Source organism: Poecilia reticulata, chromosome 4, assembly GCF_904066995.2.
Source record: "Poecilia reticulata chromosome 4, P_reticulata-male-v2, whole genome shotgun sequence".
NCBI lineage: Eukaryota > Metazoa > Chordata > Actinopteri > Cyprinodontiformes > Poeciliidae > Poecilia > Poecilia reticulata.
The window spans coordinates 31,168,323-31,190,463 of record NC_088833.1 but is presented as its reverse complement, the minus strand read 5'-3'; the positions used below and the strand labels follow the sequence as shown (position 1 = coordinate 31,190,463).

The window sequence follows — 22,141 nt, the reverse complement described above, 5'->3', positions numbered from 1 at the left end:
AATACACAATCATCTTACTAATGAGATAATTAATGAGATTTTAAAACTTGTTTTAACACGATTTATATTTCATTGAAATCAAAATAACAAATAACACTTCTCTGGATTATTGTTATAATGAGAAACTTTCTCTTATCGACGTGAAAGAGACACAGCTCCTGAATTTATCTCCAAGCTTTGACTCCTACATACTTCTGTGTAGAACAGAATTACATTCAGGTATCAAGTTTTGATTTGACATTTATGGGAAAATGTTAATATCAAGAAGATGTTAAAATGCTTCCAGCATTTATTCGTCACCTAAAGACCAAAAGCAGTTGAAGTCTTAGATGTGTCAAAGCTAGTATAAAATCTTTATCTGGTCTTCTATCTTTGCACAGATTCCTCCTCCAGAAGCCACTAACCGCACACCAAAAACCAAAGTTCTGGTAACCAAGCGCCCAAACCCAACTCCGTTCCCCACCGAGACGCAGGGCAGCCACAACCAGCCTCACCTGGTGGACCAGCGGGACTACTCCACAGAACTTTCGGTGACTATTGCTGTTGGAGCTTCTTTGCTTTTTCTCAACATCCTGGCCTTTGCTGCTCTTTACTATAAAAAGGACAAACGGCGGCATGACGTCCACCGGCGCTGCAGCCCCCAGCGGAGCGCCGCCAACGACCTGGCTCACACTCAGGAGGAAGAGATCATGTCTCTGCAGATGAAGCAGCACTCCGACCTGGACAGGGACTGCAGAGGGGTGGGGGACTCCCTCCACCCGCATGACGTGGTCCTGAGGACTGCCTGCCCCCCAGACTACACCCTGGCTATGAGGCGCTCGCCAGACGACATCCCGCTCATGACACCAAACACCATAACCATGATCCCCAGCACCATGGGAGGCCTCACCTCACTCCACTCCTTTAACACATATCCCAGCAGTGGGCAGAACAACACTCTGCCTCATCCGCACCCACACTCACACTCCACCACCCGAGTATAGCCCAGTGGATGGACCCATACAGGCAGGACTCTGGCGGCTCAGGCAACAAGCTAACTGCAGCACTGCAGCGGAGAGTCCAGGCCGACCTGCTGAAAAACAGACTTTTCAGGAGTTAAACCACCGGCCCGGAGTTGCCAAATACAGATGGAATTACACTGGAATTATACCACATTCTGTTAATACCGGAGGAAATATAATAAAAGGTTTCAGATGCTTTGGATCAGAGGATCAAAAAATAATAATATTAGTAATTATGGTTTTGTAGAAAAAAAATGGAAAGATATGAGGGGAAAAAAAAGTTACAGCAGAACAACGTCTCACAAGCCGAAACATTTGAGAGAGATGTTTTTTTATCATTATTTTTGTTCTGGTATTACAGCAACAAAAAGGAACAGTGAAACACTTTTTCTCTCTAGCGACAGCTATGGCCTTCGGGATTTTCTGACAAACGACTGCTTGACAGTATTATCTGGAAGCAGCGCGGAGCATCAGACACGCCTTGGAGGTGAGAAGAGGGGAGCACTTTGTAAAGGAAAGAAAACATATTGTTTTCCTTTGGCATTACTCTGCAGAACACTCTGTTTGTGGGGCACAAAGCAGACGTCGTGCAAACCAATCGAGGCATGTCTGAGGGTCGTAAATGGAGGCTGTGTAAGATAAGCCAAAAGCAGCAGAGTAAAGCGAAGGACTGAAAACTTTAAGATAAAGTGACCCTGTATGCACAACAGAACCATTTTGAGGAGAAAAAAATATCTTGCAAATCCTTTTCATCCTTTTATTTTTGATTGAAACAATTTTATTGTATAGGACCTATTTACATATCTAAGCACCAAGGCTGTTTAAGCCCACTTCTCTTGGGCGAGGTGTTCACACTGCAACCTGCCAGTCGGACCGGGACGTAGGAAGTGAGAACGCACCGAGCGGCTTTCTGGCAGTTCCAACTTCAACACAGAGAGCTGGGGGAACAAAGGATAATTGGGATATTTTAGCACGATGCGCATGACAATTTACCTGCTTGATGGCTGCTCTGCTGATTATGTCATTAATAAGAATAATTTTCACCCTGTTCTTTGTGTTGGAGAGATTCAAGACCTATTTCCTTATTGGATTACTAGAAAACACAATGCTCTCACGGAACCTTGGGGAATGCAGTCCCGGTTTGTGGATGTCACTGGATGGATTTAGATAGTAAAACAAAACAAAAATAAATTGGGGGTGGGCATATGGTAAAGATTTCTTGCATAACATAATATAGCTTGAGTGGGCTGGACATATAAGGACTAGTTTTGTACTCTATGTGTTGGTACTACTTTTTGATAGTGGGTAAATCACATTACATTGTATCAATCAAACCCATTGTACCTTCAGTTGAAATCAATGTTTTTTGCTGTTCTACCTATTGGAGCACCGGACCGGACCGTGTCAAAGTAATTACCTGCACTGTTTATTCCATTGACCTCTCTTCATCTCAATGCCCCCCCCCAAAAAATCGACACTTCAAGATAAAAAAGTAACACAGTGGAACCCAATTGGTAAGGAAAATGGAGGGTGAAATGATTGAAAAATATAGCGAAGAATTCCATCTCCAGGCGATGTAGATTTGCTAATGATTTATCCAACAAAGCTCTGAACTCCAGAGCTACTTAAACATGACTGCTTATAGATGTGTAATTCAAGATAAAAGCCAGACAGATCACACGGGGTGGAAGTCGACGGAAATGCGCAGCAGGAGGCTGAGAGGAAGAGTGAGGATCAGGCTGGGTCAATTCCCACGATGCACTTTTTATGTAGTTTTCATCATTAGCCAAGTTGAATCAAGTTAGGTGGTACTTTGTGTTTGAGAGATGTCGGTGTGTCTGCCAGTAAAGCAGGATGATCAAAAGCAAAAAGTCTTACCTCTTCAACTTAATGCCTTTTTTTGCTTTTTTCCTATACACACACAGTGCTGTGCTCCAAATCTCTGCCATGGTGTCAGAGTTGATACAAGGTACCCACTTCTTTAAAAGGGCAGCTCAGATTCTGTTAAAAGCTTATGCGCAGTTAATGTTTTATGCACAGCACATGAATCTCTTATCCTCTTAATTAAGCATGAACCAAAATGAAATCTGTCCCAGAAGCTGACGCTGATGGCTGGTCCAACAAGAGCCAAGACCGAGGTGGACATCTACTGTCCTAACACACAACCCCAATCTAGAAAACGTCACAGCAGTTCAGTAGTTGATATTTATGTAAACAGAAGCCAGTAGCTACATTTCCATCCAAATATCATGCATATTTTAAGCAAACTTTCAAAATGTTGCTGACTAAAAAAGACAAAGGAAAAGCGAATTAGGTGTGTTTCCTTCTTCTGGATCGCAGGCTGTGCAGCCTGGTTGTGATTCCATAAGATGTTGACAACACATGTAACAAACAGGAAGTGGAAGGTGAAAACTAGTATGGACCACACATCTGAGAGAAATGAACAGAGGTTTTCAGGAGTTTGCTGCTATCTGACATGTTCTAATTGTTCTGTTATGCCAACTAGCATTGGTGATGTTGCAATTCTACCACACGACAGCAGAAACAGCTGATCAGTCATGTGAGGGAAATGTTATTCAACAAACGTGTCTCCTTCTCTGCTTTAGCCCATTAACTCAGAAAAGCCAAAAGCCACCTTTTTTTGTTACAAGCAACCTTTTTTAATGCGATACTTCAAAATCCACATAAAAAACAGTTGATGTAATCACGGCCTCTGATTGTTTACACATTAAAGGATTTTGGATGGTTTGTACACGTGAAACTGACTGAGCACCAAACATCTGATTTGTGACTGGTCAGAGTAACTGATATGAAAGTAAATCAGTGTGAAAACCTTGTTTACCTTTCACAGTAATTCATGTTTTTCTTTCTTTTTTTTTACTTTATTTTAAGAACATAGAAGCAGAAGTCTGCGTTGGTCTTGTTCGCTCTCAGGATGTTTTCAACCCTCTGAACCAGCTAATCTGCACTTCTATTAAATGAAAACACCAAGAAAGTTTCTAACTGCAATTTGAATTTTCTCCCTTACCTTTTGGAATAAGTTTAATCTTTTGAAAATTTGACTTGCTGTTTTATCTGTATAGATCTTTCTGTCTACATATTTTTCATTGTGTTTAGTGCTTCTGTTTTCCATTCGCCCATCTTGAGGTTGCTGCTTTGTATTTTGAGTTGTCGTAAGGATAATTTAATCAACCTTTTAGTAACTATTCTTTCTCTAATCTTAAGGTTTCTTGGAATAGGTGTGACGTACATTCAAAATGTTTTGGCTTAATTGACTAGCCAACTTTCAGGTAAATAAAAGAAAAGAAAACTATGGTTTCTGTTTGCTGAGTCACTTCCATGAAGGCCATCAGCTGATCTGTGACCACCAATAACTTCACCATCTTTTTCTTCAGATTATGTTCTTAGCTACTGAAGGAGCTATTCATGCAAAACACTACATTATTCTGTATGTAGTATTTTTCATTACCATTATACCTAGTGTCTTAGAGAATTTATGTTTGCCTATGTTTCTTTTCTAGATAAACTCACTAAAGGAGCTAATCCTGCCATTAACTCAGTTCTCAACCTGGAGCATTGCGTTTGAACTAGTCTGTATGATTGGATGGGACTGAATTGACAACGTGTTTGTTTAAAGAACTATCTGTTCCTCTTGTAAAGTTTATTGAGAAAGCATTTGTTGTAAATCAGGGCTGTGTGAAAAAACATCCTGAACTGAATCCTGATGCTAAAAGATCCACAAGGAGTCAAAACATGATCAGCCGACCAGTACAAAGGTTTCTTTATATGAAATGTTTTCTTTTAACATAACTTTGCTCAAAAGGGTTAAGCATAATTATTATAACAGCTTTAGTTAGCAGAGCTGTTACATTCATTTAATAAATATTTCTGGCTATTTTCTTGACATCCAGATTGTGAGGAGTTACGGAGGAGCTTGTTTCTGGGTTCAGGTTTATCATCATCATTCATTTGTTGTAGTTTAAATTCCTGAGAAATCAAGAGTCCAGACTGAGCGGAGTTTCCAGCCAAAATGTAACGCTCCCCCACCCCAACATGTTTCTTCATGCCATTTAGCCAGCTGCCTAAATGAAGGGAAATCTCCAAAAGTTTAAAAAAAGATATAAAAACATCAGGACTCTGCAATGTCTGTTAGTAAAGAAAAAACTAACAAAACTGACCAAACAAAAGAAACTGGATGTTGCAGTCTCAATAATCTGACAAGGTAACCAGGTAGCACCAGCTCTTCATCCTTCTAGTCTCTTTTCAAGAAGCGCAGAATCACGTGATCCACAGAAACTTAACACAAACAGGAAGAAAATCTGCTTTTGGTCATTTATTCCCAAGTTGTTGCCATGATTCTTGCCTGCATATCTTTTGCTTATGTAAAGCCTGCTTTCTCTTTAACCTGCAACAATTGAAGGAAAAATATATTTGGGAGTTTCACAGATTAATTGAGCTTGGGGTAAAAGCATTTTGGCACTTTAGAACGAGAACGATAGAAACAGGCATTTTGGTTGTGATGGACACTAGCAATACCAGAACCAACAGGATGATCCCAAGTGTCCAGTGGGGTTAAAGACTGCAGGCAGTCAGTCTAATCCTCTCCACAGCAGGTCTCTGAAAAGCCTGGCTCTGTAGGGCAGAGCATCATTATCTTGGCATGTTAAGTTTGGGCCGAGCCTGAGGAGATATTGGACCATTACTGGTTGTCAGGTCTCACCTCAGTTTCTCTCTACTTTGAGAAGGATGATAAGGTGTCTTGTACCATCAGTACACTGCCTCCTCTACAAACAGCTTGGCCCAGGCACAGTGGATTTGTGGATGCCATACTCGCCGCTCGGCTGATCAACCTGCAGATGGATTTTCCTTGCAAATATAAGGGGAAATACACAGATTTATTGCCAAAACGTATAGATACAGCAAAGTCATAATCAACCAAATACAGATTTCACTCCTTTTTGTGTTAAGTTTAGTATTTTGCACAACCAGTACAGGTTTCCTGTATAACTACAGCTAAATCTAGCTGGTCTGCATTGAGGTGCTGTTTGTTACTCAGTCAAAAATTAACAGGTTTTTAGTGCATCATAGGAGACAAAATTAGGAGTTCATTTTTCAAAGTCATATTTTCGCCATATTATATAAAAGTCAGTTCAGTTCAAAACAAATATTGAATTGGCAAGGCGAAAATTTAGCTTCAAACTAAATATTTAGTTAATGAGCTAACTGCTATCTAAATATTTAGTTAATGAGCTAACTGCTATCTAAATATTTAGTTAATGAGCTAACTGCTATCTAAATATTTAGCTAATGAGCTAACTGCTATCTAAATATTTAGTTAATGAGCTAACTGCTATCTAAATATTTAGTTTGCTAAGTTTGTGTGGAGCAAAATATTTACTTAGGATGCTAAATATTTAGGTTGCTAACTAAATATCCTGCAGCTCCTTCAGGGTGCTCAAAGCTGCTGAGGCTTAGGACAACATTCAAAAAAGTTAAGATGTTAATGAAACAAATAAATAAACTGAAAAAATACAGTGACTTCCAAACACTCACTGTATAATAACATGATACGCTTTTCCAGCTCAGTTCATCCAGTATTTGCGTAGATATTTACAGAGGCAGAATGTCGATGACTAGTAGAGACCAAACCTTTGCAGAGCACTGATTGGATAGGGAGGAAGATGCAGGGCCTCACAGCCTGTTTTAAGCTGATGCTGAAGAGCCGTTGCTTTTCTTTCCAGGGACTGTGATCTGGCTCATCTTTCCTGTCAAGCTGGCAGCTTGGACTGCTTAACAAAACGGCTCCCTTCGCATCTGTACCATCTTCAGTAGGCCGCCTTCTGCGAGGGCGCCTGCTAACGTCTTTAGGTCAGTGAAGCCTCAGCATCTAACAATGTTAGCCACTGAGAAGGAATGAGTCATCCAGCCAAGCAGACTGCAGTCAAATCCCATGGCTTACAAGGTTTGAGTCACTGCGGGGGCAAAGTGCTGATTTTCAAAACACAGTGAAAGGAATGCCATAGATAGCCTGTGCTCAGATACAAAAATCTGTATGCTGGCACAGAGAGGCTGCTTGTTAGGCTCAAATGCTTGTCTCCCTGTTTTCCTTTCACTAAAACGTAGACATGTGGAGGCCTCTGTAGGGGGGAAACATCCTGCCCCTCTCCGTTCTCTCTCAAGCACTATGCAGCTCTTTAAAATCACGAATGCAGACTGCTGTTGCAGCACACAAGCTGGATGCAAAGTTAAATTCTGACATGTTATAGGAAATGTTTTTTAAAATTTTCATTAAAAAAAAAAACTCAAATTAAAACTGATGCTAAATTGTTTGAGCACAGTGGTTTCTGTTCAGCGTATTTCCTACTCGCAAATCGAACTGATTCCATATAGTGTGACATAATATTTATTAGACCCACAAACATCACCATGAGCTTATGTTTGTAATTCCATTACTGTGATTTATTTAGAAGATGTGCCAGAGACCCTTCAACAATGAAACATTAAGTGGTCAGCTTTCTGTTGTTTCCACTGCAAGACAACAACGAGATAAAGTTATAAAACACAACCTATCAGCACAGAATTCCAATAAAACAACACAACGTTGTTAGGTAAGAAAACTATTAGCCCAATGTGAGCAGGGATCACATCCTATTTGGAAACAGTAACTGTTATTGAAAAGTTAAATACCTCCATTATGTGTTCTCTCCAAGCCATGAAGAATTTTTTCATTTTCTTTAATCTTCAGTCAGTTTTGACTGCTCTCTGCAGCTCTGGAGGGTTACATCACTAAGAAACCCGTGTAAAGCAGGAATGAAAGGGTGACCGCAAAGGGTCACCATGACAACACGACAGTGATTGAAATCCAAATGACTGAACTGCTTCCATCAATCACTAGAATGACCTCAGCTGAGAAAATTAGAAATTATTTGGTCTTAACATTTTATTTTACATTCTTATTGTTCTTCACACTTGCATTATTTTCCACTTATGCACATCAACAAGTCACAGTCTGTTAATCTGTTTATGGCCTCAGACTTTTAGTGAAGTCAGTCATATTCCTGTGTTGTACCAAATATTCAAGCATTGATTTGGCGCAGCGTGCTTTAGATCGCTTCATCACCAACTTACTGTCTCTTGTGGCTCTAAATAAATTAATATAAACAAATACATGAAATAATTCATTTAAAAAGCAATAGAAATACACCCTGGATGGGCGTGGTGACTGACTATGATGAGATTACTTTGCCTGGTGATGGATAATTAGAAAATCATTTGTTGTCTTTTTTGTCATATTACAAAACACAAAAATTGAGAAGTTGATATATTTATATACACATCATTTAATTTTCCTTTACTAAAAGGCATTGAATTTTTAATTTTTTTTTACTGTATCAATTGACTGACAGCGAGTGTATTTATTATAATCTTCATAGGGACTGAGACACTGCATTATCAGTGGCAGACTAAAGGCCATCCACTGAATTAAGCATGTAATTGCAGTAATGGATAAATAGTCAAGCACGTACAGAGCCATACTAAGTAGCTGACAGTTCAGGATGAATTCATATTTATAACTTTATATGCAAGGCGCAAAATATTACCACAAATTTGCTGATCAGCTGCTGACATATTTCAGATTTTGACATTACAAATGTGTCCTGGCAACTAATAGCAGAACATAACTTATAGGTGATAATAACATACAAATAAAAATATTTTTCCCCAAAAAAAATATCTAAAGCTTAGAAACAAGCTAAGAGAATTGAAAATTGGTGAAAGATCAGTTATTTCAATCTTTTACAAATCTGCTTTATTTAGATGAGAAATGACATGAAACAGCATTATATGTGCTGTCATCCATCCATCCATCCATCCATCCATCCATCCATCCATCCATCCATCCATCCATCCATCCATCCATCCATCCATCCATCCATCCATCCATCCATCCATCCATCCATCCATCCATCCATTTTCTTCCACTTCATCCGGGGTCGGGTTGTGGGGGCAGCAGCTTCAGAAGGGAGGTCCAGACTTTCCTCTCTCCAGCCACTTCTTGCAACTCAAGAAAACATGAAACTTTAAAAAGTGAGGCACCAGGTTAAATTTCTGATCTAAAATTTAGACCTGGGTATAAATATTGATGTTACTATTGATGTTACTCAAAATGAACACCAGCAGAACAAAAAAACAAAACTGTGTTGCAAAATTAGATTAAAACTAGAGCTAGCTGCACATGTTTGAACAACCAAAGTAGCGATGCTGGTAGGAGTTTATCAGGCATGCTGGTTCAATCCCTGCTTTATCGTTGTGCCCTTGGGCAAGACATTTCACCCACCTATTGCCTCCAGGTGTTGGTCAGAGGTGGCAGCATCTCTGTCAGTCTGCCCCAGGCCAGCTGTGGCTACTCTCCAGTAGCTTTCCACCATCAGTGTGTGAATGAATTGGTTAGCCCTTTCTCTAGCTAATGGTGGCATAACTAGCAGGTGACTGGATAAAAAGCCAACGAAGGGATAGGAACTATAAGGCACTTCAGAAATCTGAACGTAAAATTAAGTTGTCTGACAAATTCCTCAAATTAATCTATAAATAGTCGGTTTTACTCAGCCTGTCAATTCGCTTTTGGTTGTTTGTTATTGTCATTTTAACTATCAAAATGTATATTCTACCTCATAAACCAGCCATCCATATTTTTTTTATCTCCTAATTAGTTTCTTGTCTTCTTTTAATGTAACAAGATCGCTAGACTAGAATTACATATTAGTTTTGACCTCTGCACTTCCTCTGTATGTTTCATACAACAGTTAGGATAGAAACCAACAAAGCTGGACTTTCACATGAAAACACTGCTGAGCAGTCCCTGGTCATAACATCCACACTGTGAGCTTCGTTTAGCTGCTAATCATCTTATGAAAACTAAATCATGATGTCACGCATTAAGTAAGGGCTACAAGTGACTAAGGCTAAGAAAAGTTAGTCAAAATAGATAAATTCCTTGAGCTTATGTATTATGTATTATGTATAATTTTAAGAAATATATCTATGATTTTAAGACATTTTACCTTTTATTTTTTTAATATTCTAGTTTATAGTCTTGGTGGAAGTTTCAAGAAAGACCATTTGGATTTATTCTTTTCATTTAGCCTGGATGGCAGGCAGTAAAATATGTGAATATTAAAACATGTTCAGTCAGTACAATAGCTGCCCAAATATATCACCAATCATAAATCTGTTTTTCTAAGAGTCTGAACAACAACGCTGCTGCGGCGAGTTCCTCTTTATCAAGTATCCACGGACTTTCCTGGCGTCAGTCTGAAAACTTTAGACAGACATATAGATTATCATTAACTGGTTGCTGGAACTCTGCTTCCTGGAAAATCTTTTAACAACCTCACTTTAAATAAAGCAGGTTTTATTTATGAAGGAAACATAAGGCCTTTGAACTCATGTCTAACAATTAAACCCAGCCGTATCATTAAATGAGCAAATAAATCTGAAATGAGTTAAACTTGTCATTACAGTTATTAACTTGTAGCACTTTTACAGAGAATATTAGGAGTTAGATGGCAAGAAAGCTTTTTATTTTTCATTTTCTTCTGGTGACGCATGTGCTTAAATTTAACCTTTTTAACTTGTTTGTTTTGGATTCAGCCCCTGGTTAAAAAAAACTAAAAAAACTAATTGTATTTTCAGAAAATGTTATGATCATGAATAGAATACATTATGTGGTTTTAATGGGATGTCTTTTCTCTTCTTTCGCCTTCAGAAGATGGCAACCCGACAATGTCAAAGTATAGTTGTATTTTTGTTTGTCCTGTTTTGTTGCATTCGTTTTCAACTAATTTAATTAATTTGAAACATTCTGCTTTATTTTCCACGGTCGAAAGCAGAGCCTTGTAAACATTGTAATAACTGCTTATTTAAGCCATGTGTTTCATTTCTCTTTGTGGGTCGTGGTTTCAAATTTACTGGTTGCTGTGTTTCCAAAATAACATCCAGCTTGTCTGACTTTGGATTTAAAGGTGTTGCATTTGAAGCAGCGCCTCTTTCAGAGCCCCATGTCCAGAACGCAGATACTAGAATGCAGATAAACGCAGATAAATACTAGAATGCCTGAGAGATGAGAATGACTCCTATCCAGTGTCACCCTCCATAAAACACAGGTTTTCAGTCAATTTCAAGGGGAGCTTCTAAAGCAAACAAAACTAAATGGAGTTGCATCAACTGTTTCCTTCGAGCCCCATCATGTGTAGGTTTTAACGAGACAGAATAGCAGGAGACAAAAGGTTCACAGTTGGGATCTAAGGACACTTAAGAAACCCTGTTCTAGGGGGATGCTTCACTTTTGTTCTAGTGTAAACCTACCCTGACCATGGCCAGCACTCAGCCTGTGTCAAAGCAGATGGACGGGGAAGAGCGAACGCTGCGAATGAATGTAGAGCAACGTGCCATTTTCTGACCTCAGTTCACAGCAACAGTCAAAACCTCAGCTACATCCTTGGAGGTTTTTTCTAACAGTCTTAAAGCTATGGAGGGGTTTGTTCTTCAAATGCCATGTGAGATGTGGGGAACCATGTGAGCAGGTCTGGCATTTGTATTGTAGAATTTTTGTCACTTGTCTTTCTTTCTGGTTAAATAGTCTTACTCTTCTGGAGCACAATAAATGATTTTAATATGCTGATATGTGTTATTATTATTATTATTATTATTATTATTATTATTATTTCCATTTCGTCTGTTCCATGTGACTCCACGTACAAAGAAAATGGAGAGATCCCATTCCCTTGCACTAGGAAGACGTCTCCATCAGTACCAGAACCAGGATGAGCAGGCATCCATCATGACCGGGTTGGACTGGGAGGATATGAGCCCTAAACATGTGTACCGTTTATGAAGCAACATAGCCAAAATATACATTTCACCAGATTTAAAGCACACACAATTTTTTTCTTCTGTAACCAATGCTAAAACAGACTAAACTTTACTTCATGACAAACCAATAGTTGCCCAGCCAAAATAAAGATTATGGTTTTATCTTCAGCTTTGGCAAAGATAATATTTTTTCTGGTTTTTCATTGGTGTGTGGAGAACAAAAATAATCCCAACGCTAAAGAAGGCTGGTTTCTAATTTGAATGTACAGCAGAGTACTCAAAAATATATTGTGGATCAAAAAGAAAGTGCAGCCCCATTCATTTAGAAAAAAATGCGTCCTCTAATCCAAAACGAAATGGTTTTAACATTTAATTAGGCCCTTAGCAACTTTTGAACTAGCTAACATTCACAGTAAGATGAAGAATAACCCTAACTTTCTTTTCACCATGCTAGCCAGAGAGACGAAGATTCTCTTGGATGTGGAGGTACACATTTATAGCACAACACACATTTACTTTGCTATAAATGTGTGTTGTGTTTCAATGCGAACAAGGTGACATTTTCATCATGCGACTATATCAATGAGAGTGGGTTAGTGTCAGCCCAGCGTCTTCTTCAGAGTTCAATCACATGAAGAGGATGTAAACGGCCAAAAAAGGGTCAAAATCCCAAATTCAATTCAAGATGTTTGACTTCCTGTTTGTTGTAGAGCTGGAGTGCCAGACCTCAATGAAAACATAAACTAAATGAGGCGTTGGGGGCGCTGTGGAGCAGTCTCTGTTCCAACTTTTTCAAAACCTTTCAACTTTACAAACATCTGATGTGTTTGCAGCATTTGGTGAGTGTATACATTCAAACAGCAAATGTATTTACCAGAAAAATAAACTCTACATACAATCGGCTGCTCGAACCTAATAATCAACATTATTGCTTCCACACATTATTGAGCAATGCATGTGTAGTGGAGGGAAAGCTGTGGTATAGTGTGGTATAGTCTTCACCATACGTTGTAGACCAAAGTGAGCCTATTCTGTTTGATCAAAATCTAAAGAAAATCTGTCAATCCCAGATACATTTGACCAAATTGTAAAGTTCTGAGTAGATCTGTTCAGTCAGTGTCTTTGGATTCTAACAGAATAGGCTGTACGCTCACAAATGGAGGAATCTGATGTGCCTCGCTTTTTACTTGAACCTTCGCTGCAACTTTGCCACAATCACAAAAAGTTCTAGAACCATTTCACCTAAAGACTATGCACTCTACATTGACAGCAGGTCAGCATTCTCTCTGAAAATGTTTTTTCTTTTATTTCTTGCTTACTTTATTGTACTTCATGTTTGTTTATTAAGAGTTTAGTTCAGGGCTTCATGCTTCATGACAAGAGTTACATATAATCTGTGGTGTACACTGTAGGAACCTCATTACTCCAGGGTCTTCTGTAACTTTCTGGTTGCAACTGCTTCTTAGTGTTTCCTCTTATCTAACTGTCCCACTAATACGGTTCAAGCAGTATTTCACACAAGGACATGGGGGAGGTTTGCTGGGGGAGAGCATAGCATACTGGCATTTTGTTTTAGTACTAATTGGAAATCAATCAGATTTAATCCTCTTTGGAAAACTGTGACATTTCCCGTTCTTTGCCAATGATTAGAAACAAATTATTCCGGAGACTGACTGACATTTGGAGAGCAGGTGGCTGTTTGGAGTGGAGTATGAAGGATCAACAGAGCATGTATTTATGCTCTCCGCCACTGCTTTCTATGTGTGCATGTCTGGGTGTGTGTGTGTGTGTGTGTGTATTTGTCTGACCAAGGGCACAAGCTACTCTGGGCTGCTTAGCTAGAGGGCCCTGTAGGAATAGCTTGATAAGGGGGGCTTATTTACCATAATAATGCATCTCATCTGTGCACATCAAACACTCCTGCCCAGTCTGATAACCACTCTTTAATTTAGCACAACTGTTTGATCTAGATGTGCGCCAGTGTTCCCAGGGCCACTGTCACAGGCAACAAAACAGCTGGATAATTGCTGTGTACTTTAGCAGCGTTTCACAAATAGACGTTTTCCATGATGCACCGATTCAGGCAGTCGTTTTATGTGATGCTTCTGATAACACAAACTTTTAGTCTCAGAAATTATGTGGAGTTTTTTCATTGTTTCTGCGAGGCACATTTAGTCTTAGTTCACTTAACCACTGATATCCATGTTTTAATTATTTGTTAACTTCTATGGTTTTAAAAGCAGCATAGCTATATATAAAAATAAAAAAATAAAAACTAAACAAAATATCTTTCCTCCAAGATAAAGGTTGTTTACATGTAACAAAACATTTTTGGTGATTACCTTTAAATTGCTAAAGTAACTTCACAATTACTATCTATAGTTGTAAAATTCTCAACAAACCACTAAAGCTGCTTATGTTTTGCAGATTTGACTATGAAAACAATTCGAAATCTTAAATGATGGAGAAAAAAAATTAACATTTTGGAGATTAAAGACATAAAAAGGGATAGAATTCTTTTTGTCACAAAATGTCATCTAATGCTAAGGAGATGCCTGAATTAGCTCAAGTCTGTCTTTTCCACTGGCTCTACTTCAAGCTCCCAGATTATGGAGCTCTTGGTCCCAACGCTCTGCTGGAGCCCAGCCGCCTTACAGAGGGAGCTCGTTTCAGCTGTTTGCATCTAGGATCTCTTTCTAATGATCAAGAGCCATGTCTCATCACGGTACCCTGTTTTGATGTAGACACACCACTAAAATGGCTCAGCTGTTTCTACACCAACAAGTAGGGAGCATTCCACCTTTATCTTGTCACTTCATTGTAGACATGTAAAACAGCACCATGCAAAACCAGAGAAAGGAAGAAGGGGGTCATCAAAATTAGTCCTCCAAATCACTACAATAGGTGACCAAAGTCACAGCCATTACCGCCTCTCCACTCTTCACCACCACATGTATTACTTACTGTGGTCATCTAAAAAAACGCTCTCATTGTTTACTTGCAGCATAAATCGTCCAAAAGGCACAAGAGAGACACCTGATTGGAATATATATATATTTTTTAGGTTTGTTGGCTCTGTGGCCTCCACTTGACAGTGAATTGGGCAATGAGAGAGAGGGAAGGTCCGCTCTCTCTCATTAGTTTATCTAGAGAAACTACTCATTACCTTCAATCATCATTTAGAAGAATCTACTTCATAGAATCAAACATGGAGAACCAACACTTAGTTTTATGCATCACTAATCTTACCAAACATGAAGACAAACATCTAGTTTATACTTCTTTTGTTTTATCTTTTTGCTCTTTCCTGTGGTTTATTGTTTTGTTTGTATTTCCTTCTAATTCATGTAAAGCACTTTGAACTGCCTTGTTGCTGAAAATGTGCTATATCAATAAAATTACCTTATCACCTGCAGCAAAGGTGGCCACACATGGTGCTCCATGCTCCATGTGTGGCCACCACAACACCTTATATTCAAATCTTTTTGAGCAACTAATTAATGCACCCATGAAGAGTTGACTCCAGTTTTTGTCTGATCACATATTCCGGAGGTATGGTCTTTCAAAAAGGCACTTAATTTGCTGACTCACATTAAAGCAAACACATTATGCTGCCATGTTTCCAATGGCAAGATTAAAACTGTGAAATTACTAACTGAAATTCCCAGGACACTTATTAGATATCCAAAATTTGCTCCGCTTTGAAGCCGCTGAGTCACACTTCTCCCCTTAACAAGCTCTTTTAATCAGGCTTTTGTTCTTTTCCTGTCAACACATGCAACAAAACTTTGTTCATCGTCCGTGTTGGCTTTAATTGGGATTTGCTGAGTTTCTACATCATCTGAAACATGTTACCCTCAGGTAAGGCAATTAAAATCTCCATACTGTCTTTTTCTTCTTCTGGAAGACATGCTGGAGCTAGGAAAAGGCACACATTTAAACATATGATCAAATATTTTTGAGTTACAAATAACATCTGTTGAGAATTTTCATATTTTTTTTTACATAGATTTTGTCGAGTCAGTTTTAAAAAAACTGAAGATGAAATCTAAGGGGAGGATGCTTGTTCGACAGCAAGGGAAATGATACATCTGTTCAGATTTTCAAAAGCAGGCTGATTGGGAGCCATTAGCGATCTTTTTTCATCCAAATAATTTCTAGAGAGCCACACTGTTTGAGGTAGAAGCAACTTGCGGTCATTACGATCAAATCAAGCTTACTTCTCATGTTTCGTCGTATGTCTGCGAGCAATCTGGCTGCCATGATTGAACCAAACAAATTCAATCTGAAAGGATCTGATGCCTCTTCCAGCCTGTCTGACAGAATACCTCTAAGCTTAATGAGGTCTGGCAGTTGGCCTGTTCCTTCTTACTCTCTTAAAGTGAAGAAACTTGGAAGTGTCAACAGTAAAACTAATTTAACCAAACCGACAGCCAGAGTGTCTGCATTCTACTGTTCCTATCTCTGATTTAAAGTAGTTTGCAGGTAAGCTTGCTGCGGTAAACTTTCTTTCACAAAAGGTTCTAATTATTATGATAATGGCCACTCAAAATCATTGACTATATACGGAAGCGCATTGCTTTCACGCAGCAAATTTTTTTTTCGAGCGCTACGTGATACGTATCTTGTTAAAACGTGTTACGTATCTTGTTAAAACGTGTTACGTATCTTGTTAAAACGTGATAATTTTATGTCCAGGAAGTGGCGATATTATGCTAGGCTATTACAGCATCCGTATCCGTGCAGTGCTTTGCACTGTGGTTAAAACCATTAATAGCTACTCTGAGCAGAATCCTAAACAGAACGGGGCTGCACAGAAGGAAACGTCAATTCGGTCCTCTAGCTGTGGCGCCGTTCCTGACTGTCTGGATCGAAGCTAAAGTTGGCTTCCTATTGTAGCTTTAGATACTCAACAGGATCTAGTTTCGTCTTTTGCCTTCTGTTGATTTCGGTTGCTTGGTAACGAAGAGCCGTTTGCCGTTATTCAGCAAGTGTACTGTTAAAAAAAACAGAAATCTGAACAGAAAATGTTCAGCAAATACATCTGAGCCTCTGTTATAATCGCTCTTTAGCCATTTCCCGAATCAGAAACATGAAGGGAAACCTGACCAATTCTTGTTAGCCACTGTAATAGCCTATCATAAAATCGCCACTTCCTGGACATAAAATTATCATGTTTATACAAGATACGTATCACGTTTTAACAAGATACGTAACACGTTTTAACAAGATACGTATCACGTTATATCCGTGTCCGATAGCGCTAAAAAAAAAAATGTCTGCGTGATAGCAATGCGCTTCCGTAACTATATATATATATATATATTGTTGAGAAAAATTATTATTTTGAGTGTTTAACACAGTTTAAACCTTTTAGAACGAATTTCTTAAGTTTGAACAGGTTTGTGTGAGTGATTTAAAACCCGAAGAATTAGTACAAAGAACTATAGGATCTGCAGGAGAATTTCGGCTCAGACCCCTGGAGTCTTATCATTAAAGACAGGAGGTCATAAATTAACATATGCAGGGAGGTGGAGGACATTATCACTTGAATTACTGTGAGAAAGGGAACTTTGGTCGGTTCACGTAACCAGGATAAGAAGTTTTCCAAAACTAACATCTGACATGGTGCAAAAAACTGAATATAACATAAAATGTTTTAAATCACTAACATTTAATTTGTAAGACATTTTTCTTAGTTATTAATAACATGTTTTGACTGAAAATTCTATTATCTTGTTTTAGAATTAACTTAGTTAATGATGAATGTATTTGAAATTGTATTATTTCTGACTATATTAGAATCACATGAAAATGTTTTTAGTATTAGAAAATACTTAGGTTTATGGTGAATGAATGTCTTAATTCTTATTTGTTTCTAATTCCTAATTAGAAACAGGAATTGTACTTCATTATTTTCTGTTGATATTATATCTATTGCTTTTGGTTTGATATCAGGACTAAACCTTGGAGATGCTGAGTGCAGAAGAACAAATTGGGTTTTTGGAGAACTTTTCATTGAATTAAAAGTACAGTATTAAAGGTTTGTTCCTGGCAGAGCAGAAGAGAAACCAGAATTTCACAGCTACCTGTGAGGTTCCTGCATTTGTTTCTCTTTGCCCAGATGGCTGTAGAGCCACAGGAGGCCGGATAGTGTTAAGAAAATAAATTTAAAATAAGTTAGTTTTAGAATTTATCATGACTTGATTGAAATACCATAATTATAGTTTTAAAATTTATAACATATTCTGACCTATTGATATATTTTACTGTAGTTAAAGCAGATTGTTTGCCAAGATCTTCTGATCTGCTCTTTGTCTGTTGGGAAACAATCAGTAGGAAGTTCTAGCTTTTCACACTGATCTGTGAAAGCCATAAACCACCATGAATTCGGAGAGTCTGCTTACACCTTATTTAACAAAAGGTGTTTGATCTTGCGACCAAACTGCGGGATTTTTTCTAAATTTAAAAGGGCCAGAGATGTCTTCCAATTGGTCAAGTAGAGATACGCCTTATTTGAATACATTAAAGAGGTAAACACACCTACAGGTATAAAAGTTTGTGCACAAGGGAAACAATTTAGAAAAAGCTGATTTATTTTACTTCTGCACCAGCTCTTTCTCCAAGGACGTCCTTGATATTTCTTTGTCTTCTTGTCTCAGGTAACAATGTTTGTATCTGTCTTTCTTTAGTTTCCTGTACTATTTTATATTTTCTTCTGATTGGATTAAATCCTGTAATTCTGTGACGTCAACACGCATTGTTGTGTTTTTGTCCCCGCACGTGGCCACGCGAGAAAACCCGGGATCAAAAGGAAGTATCAGAGCCAGAGTTTTGCTAAATTTACCAGTAATATAAAAATTCTTCCTTAACAATATATATGTGTGTGTGTGTGTGTGTGTGCGTGTGCGTGTGCGTGTGTGTGCGTGTGTGTGGGTGTGTGTGTGTGTTTGTGTGTGTGCGCGTGCACGCATGCGTGTGCATGTTTGTGTAAAAATAAAGTGTTATGGGCTTCCTAGCACATCCTCGGTGGTGGGAATAATCAAGTAGCACAACAAAGACAAAGAGAGCACAAATGAACACTGGTTTCCAGGCCCCCCACCCCACCTCACTCACCTCCACCTGATGGCCACATGTAGCATGGCAAGTCTAGAGTAGTAGTTGTTTTGTTACTCTCTTTTTAAAAAGTCAGAGCATCATTTAAGTTTTTTGTGTGTGTGTTTGCCTATGGACACCCACTGCGATCCTCTAGGTAGCCCTACAGGTAGAGGCTAAAGCTGCTCAGCTCTAGAGTCTGGGTGGTGTTATCATAAAGGCTAAAACTCATTTAAAGATTCTAGGAGAGCAAGTTCTTCAACATGCCAGTTGTTATGAGCTGATGTTTTCTTTTAATTTCAAATATTAACAACTGCTACCCCCAGTGAGGCTCTGACTCCCTGCAGGTACACACTGATGACTTTATGAGGCAGCCAAACTACTAATCCTTTTATTACACATCTGCTCTGTTTTGTAGCAAAATAATTTGCAGTTGTGGCAAATAACACAGCAAATACTTTTAATTTGTAATAGAAAATTTCATTTTCAGTCATTTCATTTTTGAAGGAACTGATGATACTTTTTCTCATTTATTTACGGATTTGTTTTTGTATTTCTACAAGATGTGTTTGTCCATTAAATAAGTTTGCAGATAATGTTTAGATGTTTCTACAGCTGTGATAGCAGAAGAGACCTGAAGACATCTTGGGTAAAATGCTTAATCTGGTGATTCTCCTAAAGGACTGACGTGTGTGGAACGTTGTTTGTACCCTGTTTGACCTGAACCCATGACTAACTGACAAAGAAGAATTAGAAGTTTCTCCTGAAATCATTATCAGCTCTCTTTCCTGCCATAAAATCATCTCCTCCAAGAGGTGAGGGCTGGTTCATGAGGTGGGGTCAGGATTGTCTCTGGTCCATCTGGCAGTAGAGATAAGATCAGAGTTTGGGAGGGTCTTTGTCTTGCTGTGACTATATAATGATGTGATGTGTGTTGTTCAGGGCTCTTCTCCTGACTGCGCTCAGTGAGAAGGGTCTTCGAACGCTTTTGCCTTCGAATAAAGAAACTTAAAGACAAAGATTAATCTTTCTCTTATTGAAACAGATTCTCATTCCTTGATAATAAAATTTCCATAACAAATTCAATTTAACTTATTTATACAGCATAACAAATGTCATCTTGAGGCGCTTTACCAAAAGTCATTTCAGTTCAATCATACAAACATTTTAATTGGTCATAGTTACTAAGCAGTACAGAAAGCACACTTTATTATTCAAAGTGAATAATAAGACACAGATAAGATGCAGATACTTAGACAGAAATTTTAAAAAGACAATCACTTACATTGTGTTGTTGACATTACAGCAATCCCTTAGGGGAGCCCAAAGTCGGTCCTTGAGGTCCGGCATCCTGCATGTTTTGGTTCTCTACCTGGTTTAGCGCACCTGGATCAAGTAATGACTCGTTAGAGGCCTAAGAGGAACATTGACAAGCTGAAAAGGTTTTTGCTACCACCAGGGAGGTGGTAGCTACAATGTGCAGGACGCCGGCCCTCGAGGACCGACTTTGGACACCCCTGCCTTACACATAGCATGCATGCAGCGACTGCAGAGTGAAAAAACTCTCCTTTAACAGGAAGAAACATGAACAAGGGATTCTTCATCTGCCACCACCAACTGGGGGCTTGAGGAGACAGAGCAGAGACACAAAAGGAAGCTGAAGAACTGATGTAGAAGTGGTTTCTAAGTTAAAAACAAGTACAAAGTAAACAGCAGGAGAGAGAACGTTTTGTTATCTCAGCCAATGTTGTCCTTCAGGAAGGAATCATAGCCAAACAGAATGAATGAAACTCCAGCTTCTATGGGGAGAAAAAATAACTGATAAAACACAAAGTCAACAGTTGAAATAACAGCACATAATTCAAATTGGACAGTAGAAGAAGAAAGTAGCAAAGTGAGGAAAAGTGTTCAGTTTGTGTTCCAGCAGCCTAAACCTGCAGCAGTGTAACTACAGCACTGGCTCAGGATAACATCATCTCTTAGAATGTCCACACACCACATTCCTCCTCTTGTTTTTATCTATCTATCATTTTTAGTCTAACTCATTATTTTTTCAGTAGAAATTGCTGATACATTATTTTTGTTAGATTTATAGACCGATTTACTCAGGTAGACTACCACCCTAAGGAATCCTTCATGCTGTGAGACAGTAGTGCTCACCACATCTCTACTTAGTGCAGCAAGGTAGAGATATAATAAATAAAAGGTCATTCTTTTATTTAAACTCATACTGGTTGACACTGGACAGTGATGTGACAGAAAACATATGGCAAGAGATCAAAGTGTCCAGCATTATTTTTACATGGTAAAATGTTGTCAGTGTTTACCACCTACAGCAGTAAAGTTCAGCATGCTCTGCTATTAAAAACATTATAAATATGACACTGTCACAGAGAACCGCTCTTTATCACCAGGGATGGCACTTTCATGCAAACCCCTCATAAACTCTGTCAGAGTATATGTAAACTTTGGACAGTGACTGTGATGGAAATTTTATATTTACTGCATAATTATACTGCTCATATAAAAAAGTGCAGACAAAAATAAAGAGAAACAAAAAAAATATATGAGGGCAAAACATTACAGCGTGTGTGATTATGTCTGGTAAAAAGTTGTGTGTGACAAAGGCTTAGGGCTAGACTTAGTTTTCATTCGTTTATTATAAAGAGGAGGGTTATTTTATATGGAGGTTAGTACGGAGGTTTATTTTATATACTCCAATTTTGTGAGGGAGTTGAAGAGAGAAGTTGTACACATTGTCCATATCTGTACTTAAGAAGGAAATAAATCTCTTTCTATGTTCATATAGGATGTATGGATCCATCCTCACTTTATGAGTCACGATGGAGCTCAGATATGCTTTTTAAAGGGTGGAGGATTTGAAGTGTGAGTTGGTCAGCTAAAATTGAATTGGGTTTCTGCACATGCAACAGTAAGTGAACAAATTCTAAACTAATATGAAAAGGATATGCATATGCATATTGCAATGTCATATTTTGGCAACACATTGAATAAAGATAAAATGGAAGGGATTTGTATGGTTTCAACCCAATATTAAAGTTAGCATAAATGGGGGAAGGAAGCCAGGGGCGGATCTAGAAAAAAAAAAAAAAAAATAAATATATATATATATATATATATATATATATATATATATATATATAACCCTAACA

The 22,141-nt window shown here is 38.4% G+C and overlaps 1 protein-coding gene across 5 annotated transcripts in view; it reads left to right on the top strand.

The window, feature by feature from the left end:
* nlgn1 (neuroligin 1) overlaps positions 1 to 11,679 on the top strand; it is a 385,565-nt gene extending 373,886 nt beyond the window's left edge. For all 5 annotated transcript variants that reach the window (XM_008407822.3, XM_008407824.3, XM_017304370.2 and 2 more), the window contains one exon: positions 381 to 11,679. In XM_008407822.3, the coding sequence (XP_008406044.2) occupies positions 381 to 983 (603 nt within the window). In that variant the 3' untranslated portion in view covers positions 984 to 11,679. The remainder of the gene's footprint in view (positions 1 to 380) is intronic.
* Positions 11,680 to 22,141: the final 10,462 nt, after the last annotated feature.